This window comes from Poecilia formosa, unplaced genomic scaffold, assembly GCF_000485575.1.
Source record: "Poecilia formosa unplaced genomic scaffold, Poecilia_formosa-5.1.2 Scaffold415, whole genome shotgun sequence".
Lineage (NCBI taxonomy): Eukaryota > Metazoa > Chordata > Actinopteri > Cyprinodontiformes > Poeciliidae > Poecilia > Poecilia formosa.
Window position 1 is genome coordinate 126,059 of NW_006800354.1, and position 19,127 is coordinate 145,185.

The 19,127-nt window shown below is 42.9% G+C and overlaps 1 protein-coding gene across 2 annotated transcripts; it reads left to right on the forward strand.

Moving 5' to 3' along the window:
* Positions 1-490: 490 nt before the first annotated feature.
* On the forward strand, positions 491-19,073 carry arhgap45b (Rho GTPase activating protein 45b). Of its 2 annotated transcripts, none has more exons than XM_007576731.2 (24): positions 491-1,055; positions 2,940-3,189; positions 3,473-3,655; positions 7,004-7,144; positions 7,221-7,305; positions 9,195-9,267; positions 9,378-9,453; positions 10,566-10,697; positions 11,586-11,647; positions 11,758-11,868; positions 11,948-12,028; positions 12,114-12,281; positions 12,449-12,586; positions 12,678-12,874; positions 13,528-13,643; positions 13,753-13,836; positions 14,019-14,129; positions 14,218-14,381; positions 15,270-15,458; positions 15,543-15,680; positions 16,119-16,390; positions 17,042-17,279; positions 18,003-18,105; positions 18,210-19,073. In XM_007576731.2, exons 1-24 carry the CDS (start codon positions 693-695, stop codon positions 18,659-18,661), a joined length of 3,927 nt encoding a protein of 1,308 aa, XP_007576793.1. In that variant the 5' UTR covers positions 491-692; the 3' UTR covers positions 18,662-19,073. The 2 variants fall into 2 exon arrangements, with proteins under 2 accessions (XP_007576793.1, XP_007576794.1); XM_007576732.2 differs by lacking the exon at positions 491-1,055 and adding an exon at positions 1,122-1,622.
* The last annotated feature ends 54 nt before the right edge of the window (positions 19,074-19,127 follow it).

The following is a 19,127-nucleotide window of genomic DNA, read 5'->3' on the forward strand; positions in this document are numbered from 1 at the left end:
CACCGATAGCTACGACCAGGTGGTAAGTTAGAGCTAAAATCGTATTCCAGAACAAAAAATACATTGAAATGGAGACCAATACAAAGATTTTGGATATACAGCTGAATTGATAGTGTGAGGAATTAGATTATTTTATTGCAATTTAGCTCCCTTATTCCCGAAAAACGTTACATTTCCTAAAAAGCTAATTATCAAACGGGGAAAATGGCAATATGTATAATTTGAATACTATTTAAAGTCAACAAGCAAATTTAATCACTTTCACAGACAGTTTTGAAGTAACTATTTGACCTTTAAAGCTTTTATCACAACACGCTTTTATCCAGAGGTCGAGTTTTGTAGCCCGAGTTTAGCGGGGTCTTCCTGAGCTCCATAAATTTGCATTTTTCACACTGGTAGTAACAATCTTGTTTGCATTGATAACACTCGTTTTAACGTCTCGCGCTGGTGACGCAGCTCGGGTCACGTGTGGGACACGCACACCTGTGCCAGGATGAACTAATTGCTGTGAAGCGAAGAGACAACTGCAGCGCGCGCGAGAAAGAGAGAGCACCCCCAACCCCCTCCATCACATCGGTTCACACCCATGGGACAAATCCGCCTCTGGGCTGAGATATTCCCGTTGAAAGTCTGTAGAGCAGGTGCAATACACCTCTGTGTCCCCCCCACGCCCACGCGTGCGCAGAGAGCGGATGCCAGGAGCGCGCAGTTTTGCGGTGAGCCCAGCCGTGCGTCTCTGTGCGTCAGTGAGCCTGCGCGGCTCGATGAGCAGCAGCAGCAGCAGCAACAGGAGGAGGAAGACGCACAGTCAGTTATCGTGCCTCAGAGCTGGTCCGGATGGCACAGAGTTCCCGCTGAACGCCAGCGGCAGACGGAACAAGTGGCGAGTCGGGGGGTGGGTGGGGGGTCTGTTCGTCAAACTCAAAGAAGTCGGGATGGACGGGAAGGGCACTCTGAAGATGTTCAGGAAGAAACCGCGGGAGCTCATCAAGACGCCGTCCATCTCAAAGAAGAGCCGAGCAGGAAGCCCCGGGCCACAGAGCGGCGCGGCGTCTGTGAGTAGCGCATCACTTCTGGTTTCTCCCTTGTGAGTGTGTTAGTGTGTGTGTGTGTGTAGAGTAAGATAACCTTCATCTGGAGGGGACAGGCTGGACGGATCTCCAAACCAGGGGTGATTTTATTTGTATGTGAGAGCGGAGGGGCTTTTAACACCTAATCCCACCTTTTAAAAAAAAAAAAAATTCTGCTTTGCTGGCTGCATGGTGTCTTCAGGTTGACAAACTGTCAACTTCTTGTAGGCAATCACCAAAACGCAGTGTCATGAGGGCAAAATGCGCTCACTGGCACCTGATCTCACATTGGCTCATATCTGGTTAAGTGTTGCATAGGAAGTTCATCTCTTGTGGGTTTCGTTCGTTCAGTTTTTTTTTTTTGCGCTAGCCTTGAGCGACTGCATTCAGAAGTGGATTGAAACTGCAGTTAGACTGAGAAGAATGCTGAAGCGTAACAATAAAAACAGCTACAACCCCTACTCCACCACTCAGAGAGTTAAGAAAGCAGAGTCCAAAGGCAAGGACAAGCTGGACATACTGCCCAACAAGCACAACATATGGCTCAAACAGGTAGGACACTACTTCTGTTCAACACCATCCGGATCCGTGCCGTATTCTGGTTCCTTGCGTCTGCCCGAGATGTTTTTGGTCAGACCAGAAATGTGTTTGACATTAATCCTTAAATTTGTTCAGTGTGTCTCATTTGCGCCTCGTTTGGGGGGAATTTCCAATGTGGCCTCTCCAACCATCATGACATTCGACACTGTGTGTCAAATTGCCACACCCGACGCAGCTTGGAGTCAGGAAGTGTTGCACAACGCAACTCAGGATCTTGTGAAAGGCTTCCTATGTGTGTTTACCAACAGCAGAGCTGCTGCTGCTGGTGCTAGTGGTGGCGGAGGAGGAGGAGGCCGCAGAGGCCATCATAGGTCACTCCTCTCTGCAGGGAGCCTCAACGGTCACTGACCCTCGATCAGATACTAAAACGGCTCAATGCTTTTTCTCTCCCGTTCAATAAATTGAACAGAACTACCGCTTCAAATGCATCGAGCTTTGAATGCGTATTTTACTCCATTAAGAATCGGATGAATGTTGAATTCGCACCAAAGGTTTTCTCAAGGTACTTTTAAAGATGAACAGGTCCGGTTCATTTTCATAAGTGTAAAAACAGATTAAACAATGTAAATGTAGACGGATTCAGATAAAGTTGGGCCCAAATTTAGTCAGACACTTGATAAATTTAGAATCAAAATGATGATTATTTAACCAAGAAGTTTGTTTCACATTGAAAATGAGACGGAGATTTCCCACAAGAGGAGAAGACGATGTTCAAAGGGTATCATTTAAAAAAAAGAAGTCTGTTTTTCCATTTCATTTAGACTGGCATGTTAAAATGTTGTACTCTGCTGTGTAACCTTCGCAAAAGTTTTTTGCATTGCAACTTAAAAACCTTCATATAACTGTGGAGCAGCTTTTTGTACATTTCCACTAATATTTTTCATGTTTTATCTTTGCTGATGAGCTCCAGGTCTTGGAGGTGGGAAGGCCTCCTTGCCATCACCCTAATCTTCAACCTTCATAGATTCAGATCAGATTCAATCAGAACTCTGGCTGAGTAATAACACTCCCAGTCGGAAGAAACGCATTTCTCAGATTTAATTTGTTTCATTTCGTTTTTTATTTAAAACTTAACTGACCAAGAAAAAGCAGCTTATTGCAGGAATTAATGAGTGGGAATGCTGTTCCCTTTATGTTTCGATTAAAAACAAAAGCAATCCTGGAGCATTTCTTTCTCTTTCATCTGGTATAAATCCTTTTGAAAAACCACTGGAATCGGCAGGTCAAGCCTCCAGCGGAAAACTTAAAATCTGTCTTTCTTTCTCCCAGCTGTCCATTCTCCAGGAGCAGCCTCGGAAAGATGCGGGTGACGCCACCCTCTCCTCCTCGCCCTGTTCCTCCGCCACCTCTTCGAGCTTCACCCCCACCGCGGCGGGCTTTCAGGACTCGTCCCTGTCCTGCCCGGGGACCCCGAGCCCCCAGCACGCCAAGCTGGCCGCCATGCAGGGGGTGGGCTGTCCGTCCCCCGTCCAGACGCTGAAGAGGCCCACCGCTCTGAGTCGACATGCCAGCGCCGCAGGTCCGCCTCGAAAACAACCTTCACTTCCACACAGTGTCTCATTAAAGTCAACACACCTGGCTGCTGAAGGCGTGGCCCTCTGTGTCAACAACAGGGAGGGAGCAGGGGGGGATGTGTGCGAATGTGGCATATTCTTCAATTATGCCATAATTTTGAGGGTAGTTTGTCTGCACTTTGAGGAGCTTACTTGGAACCGTCTCTAAGGAGTTACTCTCTTGAGAACGTCTCGGAGGTGAAATATTTCAGACAAAATTGACCTTCCTGTGTTTCCGTGTCTCCTCAGGGTTCCCGCTGCCATCGTGGGTCCACACTAAAGGTCAGGGAAAGGGGGCCTTGAGCCCGTCCCCCCAGTCCGAGGTACCTGAGAGCACTGTGATCGAGGTGGAGGACATCCCTGCCCTGCTGAGGGACGTGGCGCGCTTCGCCGAGGCCGTGGACAAGCTCAAGGATGTCGTGCTGGCTGAGGGTAAGAGGCAGACCCCCGAGCAAAGAAAGAAAGAGAGAGAGGGGTCCAAACATTTTGGAGATTTTCTATTGGAGCTAACTTTGTATATCCGCTTCCTGTGCTCTAATCAGCATGAAATATTATGAAATACTGTCTGTTTTCACGTCGGGGCAGACAAAATACATCTTTGTGTCATTGTGGAGACAGGTATGTTTATTCTCACGGGGGAGGAGGGAGGGGGAGTTCTCAAGCAGGACAATGCTGTTTTTGGTGACTTTTGACAGCTTCTCACGAGCGATCCGTCGGAAGGCCCTCCTGTCCATCTTACATCAGCCCAAACACGTGTGCTTTATGTGAGTGACAGCAGCGGCGGGCGGAGCCTGCGTGTGCAGCTTCCTCTCTCCGAGCTGACGAGTGCGCTTCCGCTGCGCCCACAGACGCGACCGCGCTCTTGTCTCCTGCAGGAAGCCAGCTTCTTGTTTACTGCAGCCGTGTTCGTGCACTCTGTGCCCCTCCTGCACGACGCAGCCGAGCCTGAAACGGCCTGCGATGGAGCAGAGCCCCGCAGTGGACCGGCTTTACACAAGCAAAACGTCCCGGTCCGTCATCCAGCTTTCTTCGTAATCTAGTTACAACATATTTATTTATGGCAGATCCTGAAATATTTTTCTGTCTCCTGCTATCTTTTGTTAAGTCACGCTCTCCACCCATGTTGGCTTTCTAAACAGGAAGCCATGATGGATAACTCGGAGACTGAAAGGCCTCGTTGAACACTTCCTCCTCTGACTGGTTGACCTACATCACCGTCACTCTGACTCTCATAATTCTACTCCTACTACAAAGCTCTTTATTTTATTGTTATGGTACCACTTTGGGGTTTTTCTTTAGTTTTCACTTGCGATCAAGGTGACCTGCCTTCGTGAGCCACAGGAAGCAGATACAGCAGACTGCCAGAGCTGAAGACTAATCTTGCAAATCTTGAGAAAGGGCCACATCCTCTGTGGCACTGCTGCAAAACTGTTCCTTTCTGGGTCACCTGTTGCTCCTCCGCCATTGGCTGAATTCGTCTGACAGACTGTGGGAGAATGAAGGTTCAGCTGCTGCCTTGGCTCCTCCAGCTGCAGGCTGCGCTAGGTAGAGAAAGGGGGGTTGCTTAAATGCGTGAAGAACACAATTAAGCAGGCTGTAGTGACTTCACTGGGATTAAAGCTGACCTTTTGTTTACTTTAGTCACACTGACTGCACTTTGTTTTGCAACACCTTGTGACCAGGGAATTTGTCTGCTTTTTAGCCGAAAGGGAAATAAAGCGATTGCCGTCACTCAGCTGGCTCATAAATGTGCTGTCTTGGCTTTTTTGGTTGTGAACTTAAGCTAGAAAGCTGGGGTTTTTTTGTTTTGTCTTTTTGTTCCGTCGAGATTCCCTTTAAAATATTTGCTTTTTTTTTCTCATTACAAAGCACTTTGAGCTGAAAATGTGCTGTATGAATTAAATTGCCTTTACAATCACAAGCTTTAATGTACTTTATTAGTACTGTATGCGAATTGGAAGGAACTGATGCATCTTGAGGAAAAAAAAACAAAATAATTTTCTTTGCATTCTAGATTTATAGCTCAAAGCAGTTTCTCCATCAGCTATGAGCAGCTTCCCTGTCGGCGTTACAAAAATTGTCATTTTCACACATCTTGGGTTTGCCTGTAGGCCACATGATAATCGGTCTCATCAGAGCAACTTCTTCTTCTTTGTTGTGTCCTCAACATGAATTGTGGAAAACTCCTTGATGATTTCGTCTTTCTACTCTCTGATAAAGGTCAGACTTTACAGTCGTCATATTGACGGATTGTCCCGATAACCGTGGGAATTAATGCTCCTCCTTGTCGGACCTTTCAGCTCAGCTGGAGATAATTGAACAGAATGCTGTTTATTTTGTTATTTATGCTAATCGGTTAATTCATGTCTCATTTCCTGTTGATCATGAGATTTTAGAGAAGCTCCAGGTCGGTTTGCCTCTTGATGGCCCCGTTTTCATGCCAGACTGCTGCTATTTTATCCCAGCCTACTTTCATTTCCTACACACAAGCCAACCATTTTGTACCAGCACACTTGCCAGTATCAATTCATTTTTCTGGATAGTTGGGTATAAATATATATGTACTGCAGTGAAATATTGAATCCAACTGTATATTTTCTACCAATCTTGTACTGCATCTTGTTTTCAATGATTCTGATCCCTGTTTGGTTCGACTGACGGATTATAATCCCTAATCAGACGAGAATAACTGAGTCACCTCCCGCTGGTGGATATTATTCACATCCAATGTTTCCTCACAGCAGAAAGTAAAAGTAGAAAATGGATTTGGAGTGGAACAGCCAGCATCTTTTTAGAGCTAAAAATATTTCAATGTTTTTCATTTTTCTATTTTGTCTTATTGGCTTTAAACCAAAATCCCAATCAGAGATAAAATGTCATTTACCGCATTGCTAACGTTTACCAGAATGAATTTTTAAATCTCTTTTGGTTTAGAGTCTAAACGTTTCCACATTAGTCTCAGCTAGACCGGTCACAACAAATTTTGCTGCACAATAAATTGTCCTAGAACGCAACTTTTAGTAATATTTGAAGCCAATGGTAATGACATAAGAATACAAGAATGTCTATCAAAGACAAACTAAACACTTGACCAGGAAGATAATATTTTAAATATCCAAAATAAAACACAGCAACCAAAAACAAGAAATAAAACAGGAATAAAACCCATACATAACCGAAACCATAAATAAAATGGATTATCAAATCTCTGTAAACAAAATTGAACTTGAAAAAATATTCAGAATCCAAATTATCAAACACATTTTTGTGATTAATGTGATTAAAGAGGATTGGTCTCAACAGCCAGAGGGAAGGAAATGTACTTTTATGATGAAGTTTAAGGAAGAAAGCTGCTTCAGCAGCAGCTGGGTAGTATTGCGACCTGACAATATTAATCTGTAATTAAGCTCTGCTTAATCCATATAACGCACAGGATGACAGGACAATGGTTTATACTCCCATTTAAAGATGGGAACTAAATGATGGGAACTAATGTAGGGAACTAAAGGCTCTCTGCTGCAATGTGGATATTTTTCCATTTTTACAGTGAATATAAAACCAATAATCCTCCTGCTTGCATCTCTTCTTTTTACGGTGTACATTTACATCATGGAGCAGCAATAGTTAAAGCCTTTACCAGATTTAAATACATCTGTAAGTGGCTCCTTCAGAGATGCTGATTGTTTAACGGAAACATTCACAATCTGTGGCACCGTCTCTTTTTTTTTTTTCCTGCCGTCTTTTTATGCGCTTGTCTCACCCAGCTCTTCCTTCACACAGGTAAGGAGAGCCAGCGGCCCGTGGCACACGAGTGTTTGGGAGAGGTGCTGCGAAACCTGCGTCAGGTCATCAACACGTACCCGCTGCTGAACACGGTGGAGATCCTCACTGCTGCTGGGAAGCTCATCTCCAAGGTCAAAGGTGAGGAGACGGCGGAGGAGGGTTTCAATGTGCTGGGGGAAACTGCTGCAACCTGAACATCTGGATGTTGCTTCAGGGTTCCACTATGAGGCGTCCAACGAGACGGACAAGAAAGACTTTGAGAAGGCCATCGAGACCATTGCAGTCGCCTTCAGCAGCAAGTAAGTGCAGCAAGGTTATATTTAGCAGCCGTAAGTGAAGCTGCTGTTTGTTGCCGTTGGAGATAACGTTCTTGCTTCATAACGGTGTCCACACGTATTTGACATACTCTAGTGGTGTGTGTGTGTGTGTGTGTAGGTGTGTAGTAGTGAGCTGAGAGTCTGATGTTGGGAAGCAGAGAGAAGTGCTTGATGGTGACACATTTGCATGAGCCAAAGCTGAAAACAGGAAGTGGCTTTTTTTTTTGTTTTTTTTTTTTTTTTTTGTTTTTTTGTTTTTTTTCATCTACCGTCACAAAACCAAAACTTGAAACTTTTGTTGACTACCTGAGCTCTAACGGCACAGATTGCACAGCCTGAAGCAACGAGACGATGTGAGAATGATCACCGGAAATCTAATGCACAGGAGGAAACCAGATCAAATCAGTGACTTAAAAATGACTCGAGATTAGTTTGTGCTTTTTGTTTTTTTCTTTTGCTAATTTTCGTAAAAAAATAAACCGGTGAAAAGAGTGCGACGTGTCTGTGCCGTTTCAGGGTTTAGACAGCCGTCAGTTTTAGGAGGAAGTGAGCTGGCAAGAGGCAGTTGAAATCTGCCTGACGTGTCTGTTTCCTCATTCCCTCCTCCGCTCTCCCTCCGACCTTTCTGTCACAACAAAACAACTCGAACATGGAGTACTTTGTGCTTTTGCTGTTTGTCCAACATGACAGACAACCCCGCTTTCAAAGGAAACAAGCTCATTGATTTCACAGAAAAATGATTGAACCTGATAGAGGTGACTTGGTTCAAAACTTTTTATCTTTGTCACTTCCTGTCTCTGCTGTACCTGCAGAGGTTTCACATTAGGCTCCAACCTCTTCCCTTTTTTTCTCTTCTGAAAGCTTAGCTGTTCACAACACCAACATGATGTCTGAGCCGTAGTTTCCACACCTCTGCTACAGTGTCGTTTAATATCATTTACCCATTCATTGATATTCCCATCAATAAATGGGAATATCATTAAAAGTGTGCTGTATTTAAATAACTCTGTTAAAAAAGCTAATCTTGTATAGAGTTACGCTATTATTATAGCTTATGGCTGTAACAACTGAATTAATTGCCAACTAATTTAGTGATACATTAATTATTAACTGGAGTATACAGACTCAAAAGTAGAGAATTTGCTGAATGAATATCAGAGCAGTAATTGGGCCAAAATGGTGCAAAAAATATATAACTTTTTACATTTAAGGGAAAAAAATCATTTGTCTGTAAATTTGCTCTTCACAGAAATCCTGAAGAGGCATAGTTTTTAGCTTAATTTTGTTCAAATTCTGTTTAAAAAAATGTCTTGTTAAGCATCTTCTCATTGCTAGACAAATTATTAATCAGTTAATCCAAAAATTAGCCCTACTACATTACATCGACCTAAAAGAGCTGAGCTTTTCACATGTTGATCAAGCATTCACTTAGCAATGCTCTTGTTGCTTTTTAGGTGATAAAGTGTTTATTTTCTTACATATTATAAAAAAAAAGAAATTGACTTGTTTTGTATCTAATTTTGTACTAAGACTTAAGTGGCGAAATGCAGAATGTGGCAATTTTTTCTTCCGATTAATTGTCAGATTAATGGATTGAATAATTGTTCACTAAAATGATCGGTAGCTGCAGCCTTATAACAGTTGACCCTAAAATATAATTTCTGAGAATGAGTATTATTATTAAAGAGACATTAATTTCTATTAAGGCAGAGCTATGGACAATTGACAAGTCAGACCATAACACTTTTGCGTCACTTAAAAAAAAAAAGCTGTTTTCTTCTTTTTGGTTTCATTTGTGGTGAGTTACAATAAAATTGTCAGAAACAAACATTTTACAACTTACTGAAATGCACCTGTATCTTCCTCTCCAGTGTGTCTGAGCTTCTGATGGGGGAGGTGGACAGCAGCACGCTGCTCTCCCTGCTGCCCACAGAGAAAAGCAGAGTGAGTTTGAATCCATTACATCCTACTTGCCAACTTAAACAGATTTACTCCTGTCCCTAATGAAAACCATAATCTGGAAAGTTTCACCTCTAAATGGTTTTTGTTTTCAGTCGATGGAGAACTTGTATGCTGCAGCAGGTCAGGGAGTAGAAGGGGGTCAATTCAGGAGTGACCTGCATGACAACGGTAGGTGATGAGCTCCTCCACTCCAATTACTGCTAAAATTAACGTTGCGTAAAATCAACCCAAACCCCTATAAGGAGCCTGATGCGACTCCAGCCTGAAATATTGTTGGTCTCCCCCTGCTGGGTTGAATACCACAGCCCACAGATTTTCAACACTCCTACTGTTTGAATGCTTTGAAAGATAATTTATTGATCCCAAAGGGAAGTTAAATGTTGTTACTAAATTCAGCCAAAGATCTTCAGACGGTGATTCTGTGGACAGGAAGGACTTCCTGTAGCAGTCAGTCTTACAACGAAGCCTCTGACTAAAGACTGTTTATCACAGTTTTATGATTGATATGACAAGCTAAAAGCTCAATTTCTGGCCAGCAGATGCAATATTTCACAGTAACATGGATGACACAATGGGTTGTTGTCAAGAACACCCAACTCGCCTCATTCACCTCTGACCTCCTTTTAATGTCGACCTGGCTGTATGGAGACGTTGGACTTGGGGATATGATCGATGGAAGAGATGGTTTGAGCTTCCTCCTTCTCTCTCTGCTCTTTGGTCCTGCTCTGCATCCATGAAGTCTCTTATAACTATAAAAAAAATATATACATTGTTTGGGTTTTTACTTCCTTACTTTTCAAATTCAACTCTGTTCAATTTGTATTCATGCTGATGCTTCATGAAGCCGTCCTGCAGCTCCCAGTTCTGATTGGACCAGATTGAATCTGTTTTTAATGTTAAACAAACCCCAGAAGTTTGAGTCTTAGTAATATTAAGTATTTTTAAGTATATTCTTAAAAAACCCAGACATGCTGTGTGAGGCAACAGTGGAAAGGAATGATTTTTCTAACTTGAAGAAACCTTCATGTTGCTCATGTCTTGTAAATGTCATACAAGATTAAAAATCTTTAAAGAATTGCAAAACAAAAAAAAACTGGCAACAACTAAAGTAAATGTTCAGCACTGAGAGATTTAAAATCTTCTACCTGAAACCACTACAAAAACTACTTCAAGCCTAGGCATGCCAGAATGAGGCTCAGATCAAATCAAAGTCGGTAGGAAAAACAATTTATTTTGTTTTGAGTTCCTTGACTGACGAGCGTTTGCGTGTCATTCCGCAGGCCGAGTTGAGGAAGTGGATGTGATTCTCCAGCGCAGTGAGGGAGGTGTGGACTCGGCTCTGGTCTACGCCAAATCCATTTCTAAGTACATGAAGGACCTGATAAGTTATGTGGAAAAGAGAACCACATTGGGTGAGTGGAAATGCCTCGAGCTGAGGCTATCAGAGGACAAATGTCCTGCATGGAAATTTAAAGAACAGAAAAGTTTTTTGTTTTTTTTTTTTGTCTCCAAGTTTGTTTTCTGGTTATCTAGAAGTCACACTGGCTTGTGAAAGTACTTTACAGGGAACTTTACAATAGTTCACACATGACAGCCACAAAGTTCAATGTGTTTTTCTGGGGGGTTTTACATGATGGAACATTATGAAAGTGGAAGGAAAAGATTTTTATTTAGCTCCCTTTACTACGATGCTCTTAAATAAATTTCACTTCAACCAGCTATCTTCAGCAGTTGTCCAACTAGTAAGTGCGCAAAACCTATGTGTATTTTATTCTGTGTATAAAAGCAGCCGAATGCAAATGCGTGACTTATTTTTCAAGTTTAGTTGTGTTACTTTATAAATCCCGATCAGATGTACTAAGTCTTAATATTACTGTGAGTAACTGTAGATGTTTACATTCAGGGATCACATCTTTGACGTAAAATTCTGCTGCAACTATTAGCAAATTTTCTTTAGGCAATGAGTGACAAACGTCATTACTGCAAGTTCTACTATAAAAATAAAGTGAAAAAAAGTTAAAAATCAGAAATATTTTAAGCAACTACTTTTTCAATCTCTTAAAAGTAGCAAGCTATGCTACAAATCTTAATCTGTCAACACATAAGAACAACAAGAGTAGATTTGGTATTGGCTGTTTTCGGTTTTTATTCTTTATGAAATCATTAGCTGTACCAGATTTACATCACTCAATGTGAAGCAATACAATTCTCTACATTGTGTGGAATTAAGTCTCCATATCCTTCAACCACCACAAGGGGGAGCTACAGTGCCAACAGGTTTTGCTACTCTTGTGTTACAGAGGCGGAGTTCGCCAAAGGCCTTCAGAGATTATACCAGTCCTGCAAACACAGCATAATACACGTAAATCCCATTCTTCCTATCTCCAAATATCAAAAATCGCTACGGAAAAGTTCTGACGGTATAGTTAAATCTTCTTTCACTGATATGAACTGTTGTGTTTCTCCCTTCAGCCCCACATGCCCCTCTACTCCATCTACTCTCTCGCTCTGGAGCAGGACCAGGAGCAAAGCGCAGGGCTGCAGCAGGCCAACACCACTCTGCACAATCAGACTTTCATTCAGGTCTCTGCATGACAAATGCAGCTTCTGCTTTTCGCTCTCGATCCAACCCTTGACCTAACGTCTGGCCTTCCCCACACAGCCGCTGCTGCAACGCAAGCAGGAGCACGAGAAGAAGCGGAAGGACATCAAGGACCTCTGGATTCGGGCAAAGAGAAAACTGGTAGGGCCTTTTTCTGTTTTGTTTTGAACTGTATGTAGCTGGTTTGGATTTCAACTTGCGACTGAAAATGACTTTTCTCGGTTAGCTGGAGTGCGAGGCAAATCTGCGAAAAGCCAAGCAAGCTTACATGGTCCGCTGCGAGGAGTACGAGAAGGCCAAAACGGCGGCCTGCAGAGCCGAAGAGGAGGGAGGAGGGTCTACTGCAAAGTCTGTGGAGAAGAAGAAGCGTGTTGAGGAAGAGGCTCGCAACAAGGTCTTCATGAATATTCTTAATTTATTCACACTTTTACCTCTACAGCTACATGACAACAGACATCCGTCTTCCTACAGATGCACCTTGAACATCTTTTTTGAGCTGTGTGATGCGATATACCTATTAGAGAAGCTAAAGCATAAACTTGTGTTTCCACGTCTACACAGGCAGTCGAAGCGGAGGCCACCTATAGAACATGCATTGCAGATGCCACCACTCAGCAGCTGGAGCTGGAGCACACGAAGGTGACGGTGCTGCGGCAGCTTCAGGACGTCATCAAACAGAGCGACCAGACGCTCCGATCGGTCAGAACGCGCACAACCAGTCCTGCCTCTGCCGCCTCGTCTCTGCTGCGGACGCTGAAGTGTGTTTAACCTTCTGTCCTTCGTCCTGCAGGCCACCATCTCCTACTACCAGCTCATGCACATGCAGACCGTGGCGCTTCCCGTCCACTACCAGACCCTGTGTGAGAGCAGTAAGCTGTACGACCCTGGCCAGCAGTACGCGGCCCACGTACGAGACCTGCAGCTGCCCGAGCAGCCCGGCATCCTCTACTCGTTTGAGACGTACTCCCCGACCAGCTCATCGTCCAGGTGGGGGATTCTTTCAGAGCAAACGCCTCACACAAAACAAACAAACAAAAAAAAAAACCTTACAGCAGAGGTGTCAAATTCCTTTTCATTTCAAGAGCTAGTTGTAGCAGAATGTATTAATAAAACTACATATTGACAAAACTGTTTGAATTATATGGCTTTTGCTGTATCTGGGGAGTATTTCTGAAAATGCAGCATCTTTTCACACTGATGTAATTTGAAACTATCCAGAAACAAGTAATTTGATTTGACAAAATAACAGCTGTTATATTGAAGGTCTCTTTATTTGCCCGTGTCTTCAGAGGAGTTTTGAGGGCCACATAAACAGCCATGGCGGGCCGGATTTAGCCCCCAGACCTCGAGTTTGACACATAGGAGACTGCTGAATATCACAACTGAGACCAGCCTCCCTATTCATGCTTAATGAAAAGACAAATTAGGCAACTTGTGAGGTTGTGAGAGCAACAGGATGTTTTTTCCCCCTCCAACTAAGGGGATTTGAATTCAAACTTTAATTTCTTTCTTTCACATAAAATCCCACTAAAATACATTAAAATCTGTGACAAAATCTGAAAAGGTGAAAGGAAAAGCTCCAGACTTGTTGAACAGACATCTATATAAAACGCTAAACCAAATGTATGAAATGATTTCAGTCACGGCCACAGACCGAGAAACGACAGTTTCAACACCGACCACCACACGAGTCAGACTGACGGTCCCACCGTCAGTGTGGATCCTTCTGCTGCAGAGACGGAGGCCCAACGCAAGAGTAAGCAATGCCTTCTGAGAACCGCGGACGTCGTTATTAAGGCTTTAAAGCTAAGCTGCTATTTCAATGTTTGCTCCTCCTCTCATTCTGTTGTTTTTCATTTTTCCAGGACAGGGACACAAATCCTGGGGTTCAACAGTGAGCAATGACAGCATGGTGGACGCAGGGCTGGATTCTCCCACTGCCAGCACAAGTGAGTCACTAATTTGGTTTGGTGAACAGTTTTGACAGCAACCTGAAGATTTCCTCTTCACCGTTCCACTAACAAACCAATAAGCCCTTTGAAAGCTCATTTTCCATGTGCCGACTTATAAACATCTGGTTTTACAAATTATAAAAAAATAAAAATCTCACATTGAACTGTTAAATTTTTAGGCGACATTGCCAAAATGGCTCGAACGTCCTCGACTGGAACGATGTCGTCCGACGAGGAGACGGATGAGAAAGACGAGAAAGATGGAAACGTTTCATCGTTTGAAACTCCAAGTACGTTTTAGCACAGGATCGTCCTTCCACTGCGCTTTCTGTGGTCGACTTCTGCTGTTCTGTGTGTGACGACGACGGTTCTGTGCAGATATTAACGGCATGGATCCAGACGTGGTGGTCTCCACCAGACCTTTCCGGAACATCGGCCTGTCCAAAGCGGCCCAGACCCACAAGCTGAGGAAGCTGAGGACTCCTGCCAAGTGTCGGGAATGTGACAGCTACGTTTACTTCCAGGGGGCTGAGTGCGAGGAAGTGAGTCCTTCATCAGGACTTTATTCATTTATTTATTTTGCAAAAGCTCTATGCAATTGTATTTTCTGAGGAGTTCTTTTAGACTTTATTTTTCAAATCAACAAGGTAATCTATCTGTGTTGATTTCTCAAACTCTTTTGAGGAAAAGTGGCACAGACTTTAATACACTGTTTTAACGTCTGTAAATTATGTATTTTATTTTTTTTATAAAATGATGACCTCAATCCTTAAACTTTTTAACGGGGTGAAATGTGTTGGAGGACACACGATAAAATCCTATTCATGTTAATTAAATGTAATTTAAATAAATGAATAGATATCATCATCATTGACAAGATAAATTTAAAGACATTAAAGACAATGTCTTAATGCCAGGGTTATATTTCAGTGCCAAAGTTATATTCCATTAATTTACAACATTATATTACATTAATTTAATCCCGTTAAATTAATGTAATTAATTTAACGGGATTAAATTAATTGATTTAATCCCGTTGTAAATCATTAATTTACAACGGGACGTTGTAAATTAATGATTAAAAGTTTTGACACATTTGATCGTTAAAAAATGAAGCATAATTAAAGATGCGCCTCAGTTATTGTTTTACAAGGATTATTTTCCCCACTGTGTGAATGGATTCAGTTTAAACATGAGCCATGTCTAAAATATTCAGACGTTATTGTGCAGCAGTGACAGCTACGTTTACTTTAACATTTTCCATACATCACCATGAGGCTCTGAATGAGCCTCTGCATGCTTCCAGTTTTCTAAACTATAAGTAGAAGCACTTCTGGTTTTTTCTGCACTTCTTTTGAGGGGGCATCAGTCACGGTTAAAAAACAACCCCCAAAACTTTCAGGCTGATTAATTTCTCTATCCCCTCCCAGTGTTTCCTGTCGTGTCACAAGCGTTGCCTGGAGACCCTCGCCATCCAGTGTGGCCATAAGAAGCTGCAGGGCCGCCTGCAGCTGTTCGGCCGGGACTTCACCCAGGTGGCGAGCTGCGCCAGCGACGGCATCCCCTTCATCATCACGAAGTGCATCTCTGAGATCGAGAGACGCGCCCTCAAGATGAAGGTGAGGAGGCTCCCGGTCTCTCCGTTCAAGACGTTTGGGCCGGTGTCAAAGTGTCGGCCGTGAACCGCTGCTTCCTCTTCGCAGGGCATCTACAGGGTGAACGGCGTGAAGACCCGCGTGGAGAAACTCTGTCAGGCCTTCGAAAACGGCAAGGAGCTGGTGGAGCTGTCTCAGTGTTCGCCACATGACATCAGCAACGTCCTCAAACTTTACCTCAGACAGGTAAACGCAGCATCCTGGAACAAGTTCCCACGCTTCATCACTTCTTCTAGTCTCTCATAGTTTGTTTACCGGAGGTAAAATGTTAAGACATTAGATCCATAGGATTGCTGAATATTTGAACTTGCCAAATTTGATAGTTTTTACTTTTTATATCTTTCTGTATTAAATCATTTTGATTAAAATTTGTGTATATTTTATTCCCCTGGATTGGCTAGAAGTCGGTTGAATTTTAAAAACATAATAAAGTGCAATTTTTAAACCGCTAAGCTAAACTTGGGTATAGATGTGTTTTGCATAAATCTCAACTCTTGCTCCAGTGTAGGAACCTCAAGAGACTGTTAAAAGAAGATTGGGCCTCATTTTGCATTGCGTTTAGTTTCAGTCGTCCTCGTTTCCACGTTATCTGAATTCTGCGCGTCTGTTTCCTGTTGCCTCCAGCTACCGGAGCCCATCATGCCTTTCCGTCTGTACAACACGCTGATGGGTCTGGCCAAGGAGAGCTTGCACAGCGAGGGAGACGCGCCCGAGGGAGAGGAGGCCGAATCGAGCGGCACCAACCCCGTAGCGGTCCGGGGGCCCGAGCTGGTGGACCTGGGGCCCGACTCGGACCCGGAAGTCCTCGTTTTGGTGGACAGTCTGAAGGAGCTGGTGAAGGATCTGCCCAAGCCCAACTCTGCTACGTTGCGGTACATCGTTCGCCACCTTCGAAGGTCAGCTGGCACCCCTAGTGCTTCAACTAATGATTATTTCCGCTCTCGATTAATCTATCGATTATTTTTGACGATTAATTGGATAAAATTTGATTTGCACATTTCGCAGATTTTTTATTTTAGCCTTTTTTTTATACAGCATTAAAAAATGCAAGTAAATAATTCAGTTCCTTTTTTTAAAATAAGATGAACATTTTATTGCCTAAATGCAACAACGTGGCATTCCTTTAGTGAACAGCAAAAAATGCTTCAATACTTTTCAAGTTTTGTCCTTTTTGCTTGATTTGGACATCAACACAGTGATGTAGGATTAATATGTTTAATTTTTGGATTAAACAACTAATTGGACAACCAAAAGGTACTTAATAGATTTGCTTTACAGAATTTGAGCTAAAACATTTTAGGAGTTCTGGGTTTTTCTCTATAATGCAAAATGTATGTATTTGTACAATTTTGGTTTAATTACTGTTCTTTTCTGCAAATTTCTTTTTTTTTTAAGTCTTTACACTCCAATTAACAATTAATCGATTGCTAAATCCGTTGATGATTTTAGCAATCGATTTATCACGATCAGTTCGATTAATCATTTCAGCTCTAAATAAAACCACTAGTTTCCAGGCGATCCCACCGACTACGTTTCTGTTGATCCAGGATTGCAGAGCTGGAGGAGGACAACAAGATGAGCCCCAGCAACTTGGGTATTGTGTTTGGGCCCTCCCTGATGCGTCCCCGTCCCACCGGGGCCACAATATCCCTGTCCTCTCTGGTGGACTACCCTCATCAGGCCCGCATTGTGGAGGCCCTCATCGTCTTCTATTCCTCCATATTCCAATCGAAAACTTCCCACACCAACAAAATCGCGCGCTCCACATCTACCTCCACGCAGCAGGTGGGTACTGGGAAATATTCCGGCCAATACATAAGTATCCGTAAACCTAGAAATGTTTCTTTTCTCTTGATACAAACTTCCGACATCGTTCCTAATTGTAGCATTTAGAATTCGAAGAGTGACGTCTCATAAAATTGCAATTAAATACATTAGTTTGCTGGAACATGAGGAAATGTAAAACATGAAGCAGTTTTAAAATATTTTCCAACCAATCTATTGAAAACGTTAAAGCATATGTCAAACTCGAGGCCCACGGGCCAAATCCGGCCCACCAGAATTATTTCTGTGGTCCTCCAGGCTCCAGCCGGCCACAGAAATACAACTTCAAGGTAATAGTTGTGTGTTTACATATTATTTTATCAGTCAAATTAGTTTTTGTTTGCATGAATTACTTGGTCTTTAAATATAAAGGTACAATATTTTACCAGTTTATCAATTTCTGCCTCAACCGACTCTGAGGACATTCATGGTGTGGCTGGAAATTAGTTTGAATGATCAATTTTTATTTCCTTGCTTTAAGGAGCAAAGAAAGTTGATCAACTTTACATCTGTTGTGTCAATTTTCCATTTGAAATGCACATAAACATCTTTGTAAACAATATAAATATGGTTGGAAAACCCAGTAGCTGTTCAGTTGAAACTATTTTAAGATGGTCTCATGTGATATGTGTTAAATAAGATGCATATTTCTCAAACATCCCCCCCGTCACCTCACTCAATCAGGAAAGTGTTGGAGATAAGATGGAAAGCACTGGAGATGGAGAAGAGGATGGAAGCAAAGACGACCAGAACAAGCCAGACTCAGACAGGCAGGAGGAGGGCTGCGGTGAGTTTCTACATAAACTCAAATCTGTTGAAATCTTTGAAATCCTCTCTGAGTAGGCAAGGTTTTTTTTTTTTTTTAAGTTTTGATGCTCATTTCTAATCCAGGAAGTTCTTTGGGATCACTGGGCTCCAGCGAACAGCTCCCCGACTCCGACTCTGAGCTGGACGAAAGCAGCCACAGCTCCGGCAGGCTGATGAAGCAGGAGAGCGTGGTGAGCATGGAGGACGAGCAGCTGAGCTACAGGGACAGCCTGGACCTGTCCGGCCACGCCGCCACCCACACCGACCCGGAGCAGGACCAGGACAACCCCGAAGGAGATGGAGAAGGAGAGCCTCCCGCTGTGCCGGAGACCGCGCCGCCGGAGGAAGACGCAGCAGCAGCAGCAGCAGCAGAGCAGGAAGTGACGACCTCACTGGCTGAGCTCAACGTGAACCAGTCCAACAACAACCAGCTGAGGTCCCCCGTAGCCAGCCTGTCGGGCGTCCCGCTGGCCTGCCTGTGCAGAAAGAACGTACCGCTGACGAGGAGGCGGGACACAGAGCCCGAGTTTGTCTGATCACAGGATTTTAAATTAAACCAACAGAGTTGGACGTCTGCAAGATACAAATAAATAAAATTGTTTTTATACATTAAAGTCAGTCGAGGATGTACGATGACTAAAACGAGTTTTTATTCCACTTTTGTAAAAGGTCATGAATCTGGCAGAGAAACTTCTGCACGCTTTCTGCTCTTTGAATTAACTATCACTTCAAGAAGTTTGATTTACTTGTACTTATTTTCCAGCATTTTTGTAGTTCTATAAACTTAGTGTGAATATCGGTCAGATAAGTTTGTAGTTAGTTCAACTATTGAACAGTTTGCCTTTTTAAAGTGCTGTGAAATTTTAAACTTTAGCAATTTCTGACATGTTTTTCATCTGTCACTGAATGCCTGATTTGTTCTAATAAAAATTGATTTTTATTTTGAAATGTTACTTGTGTATTTCTGCTCGGCAATTTTCACCCAACAGAATAGGGGACCAA

Bases quoted from the DNA above. Each gene is read 5' to 3' on its own strand.
- arhgap45b (XM_007576731.2), top strand. From the start codon at position 693: ATGCCAGGAGCGCGCAGTTTTGCGGTGAGCCCAGCCGTGCGTCTCTGT. The intron at 12,587-12,677 runs GTCAGAACGCGC...TTCGTCCTGCAG, and splicing joins GCGACCAGACGCTCCGATCG to GCCACCATCTCCTACTACCA. The intron at 13,644-13,752 runs GTAAGCAATGCC...TCATTTTTCCAG, and splicing joins GACGGAGGCCCAACGCAAGA to GACAGGGACACAAATCCTGG.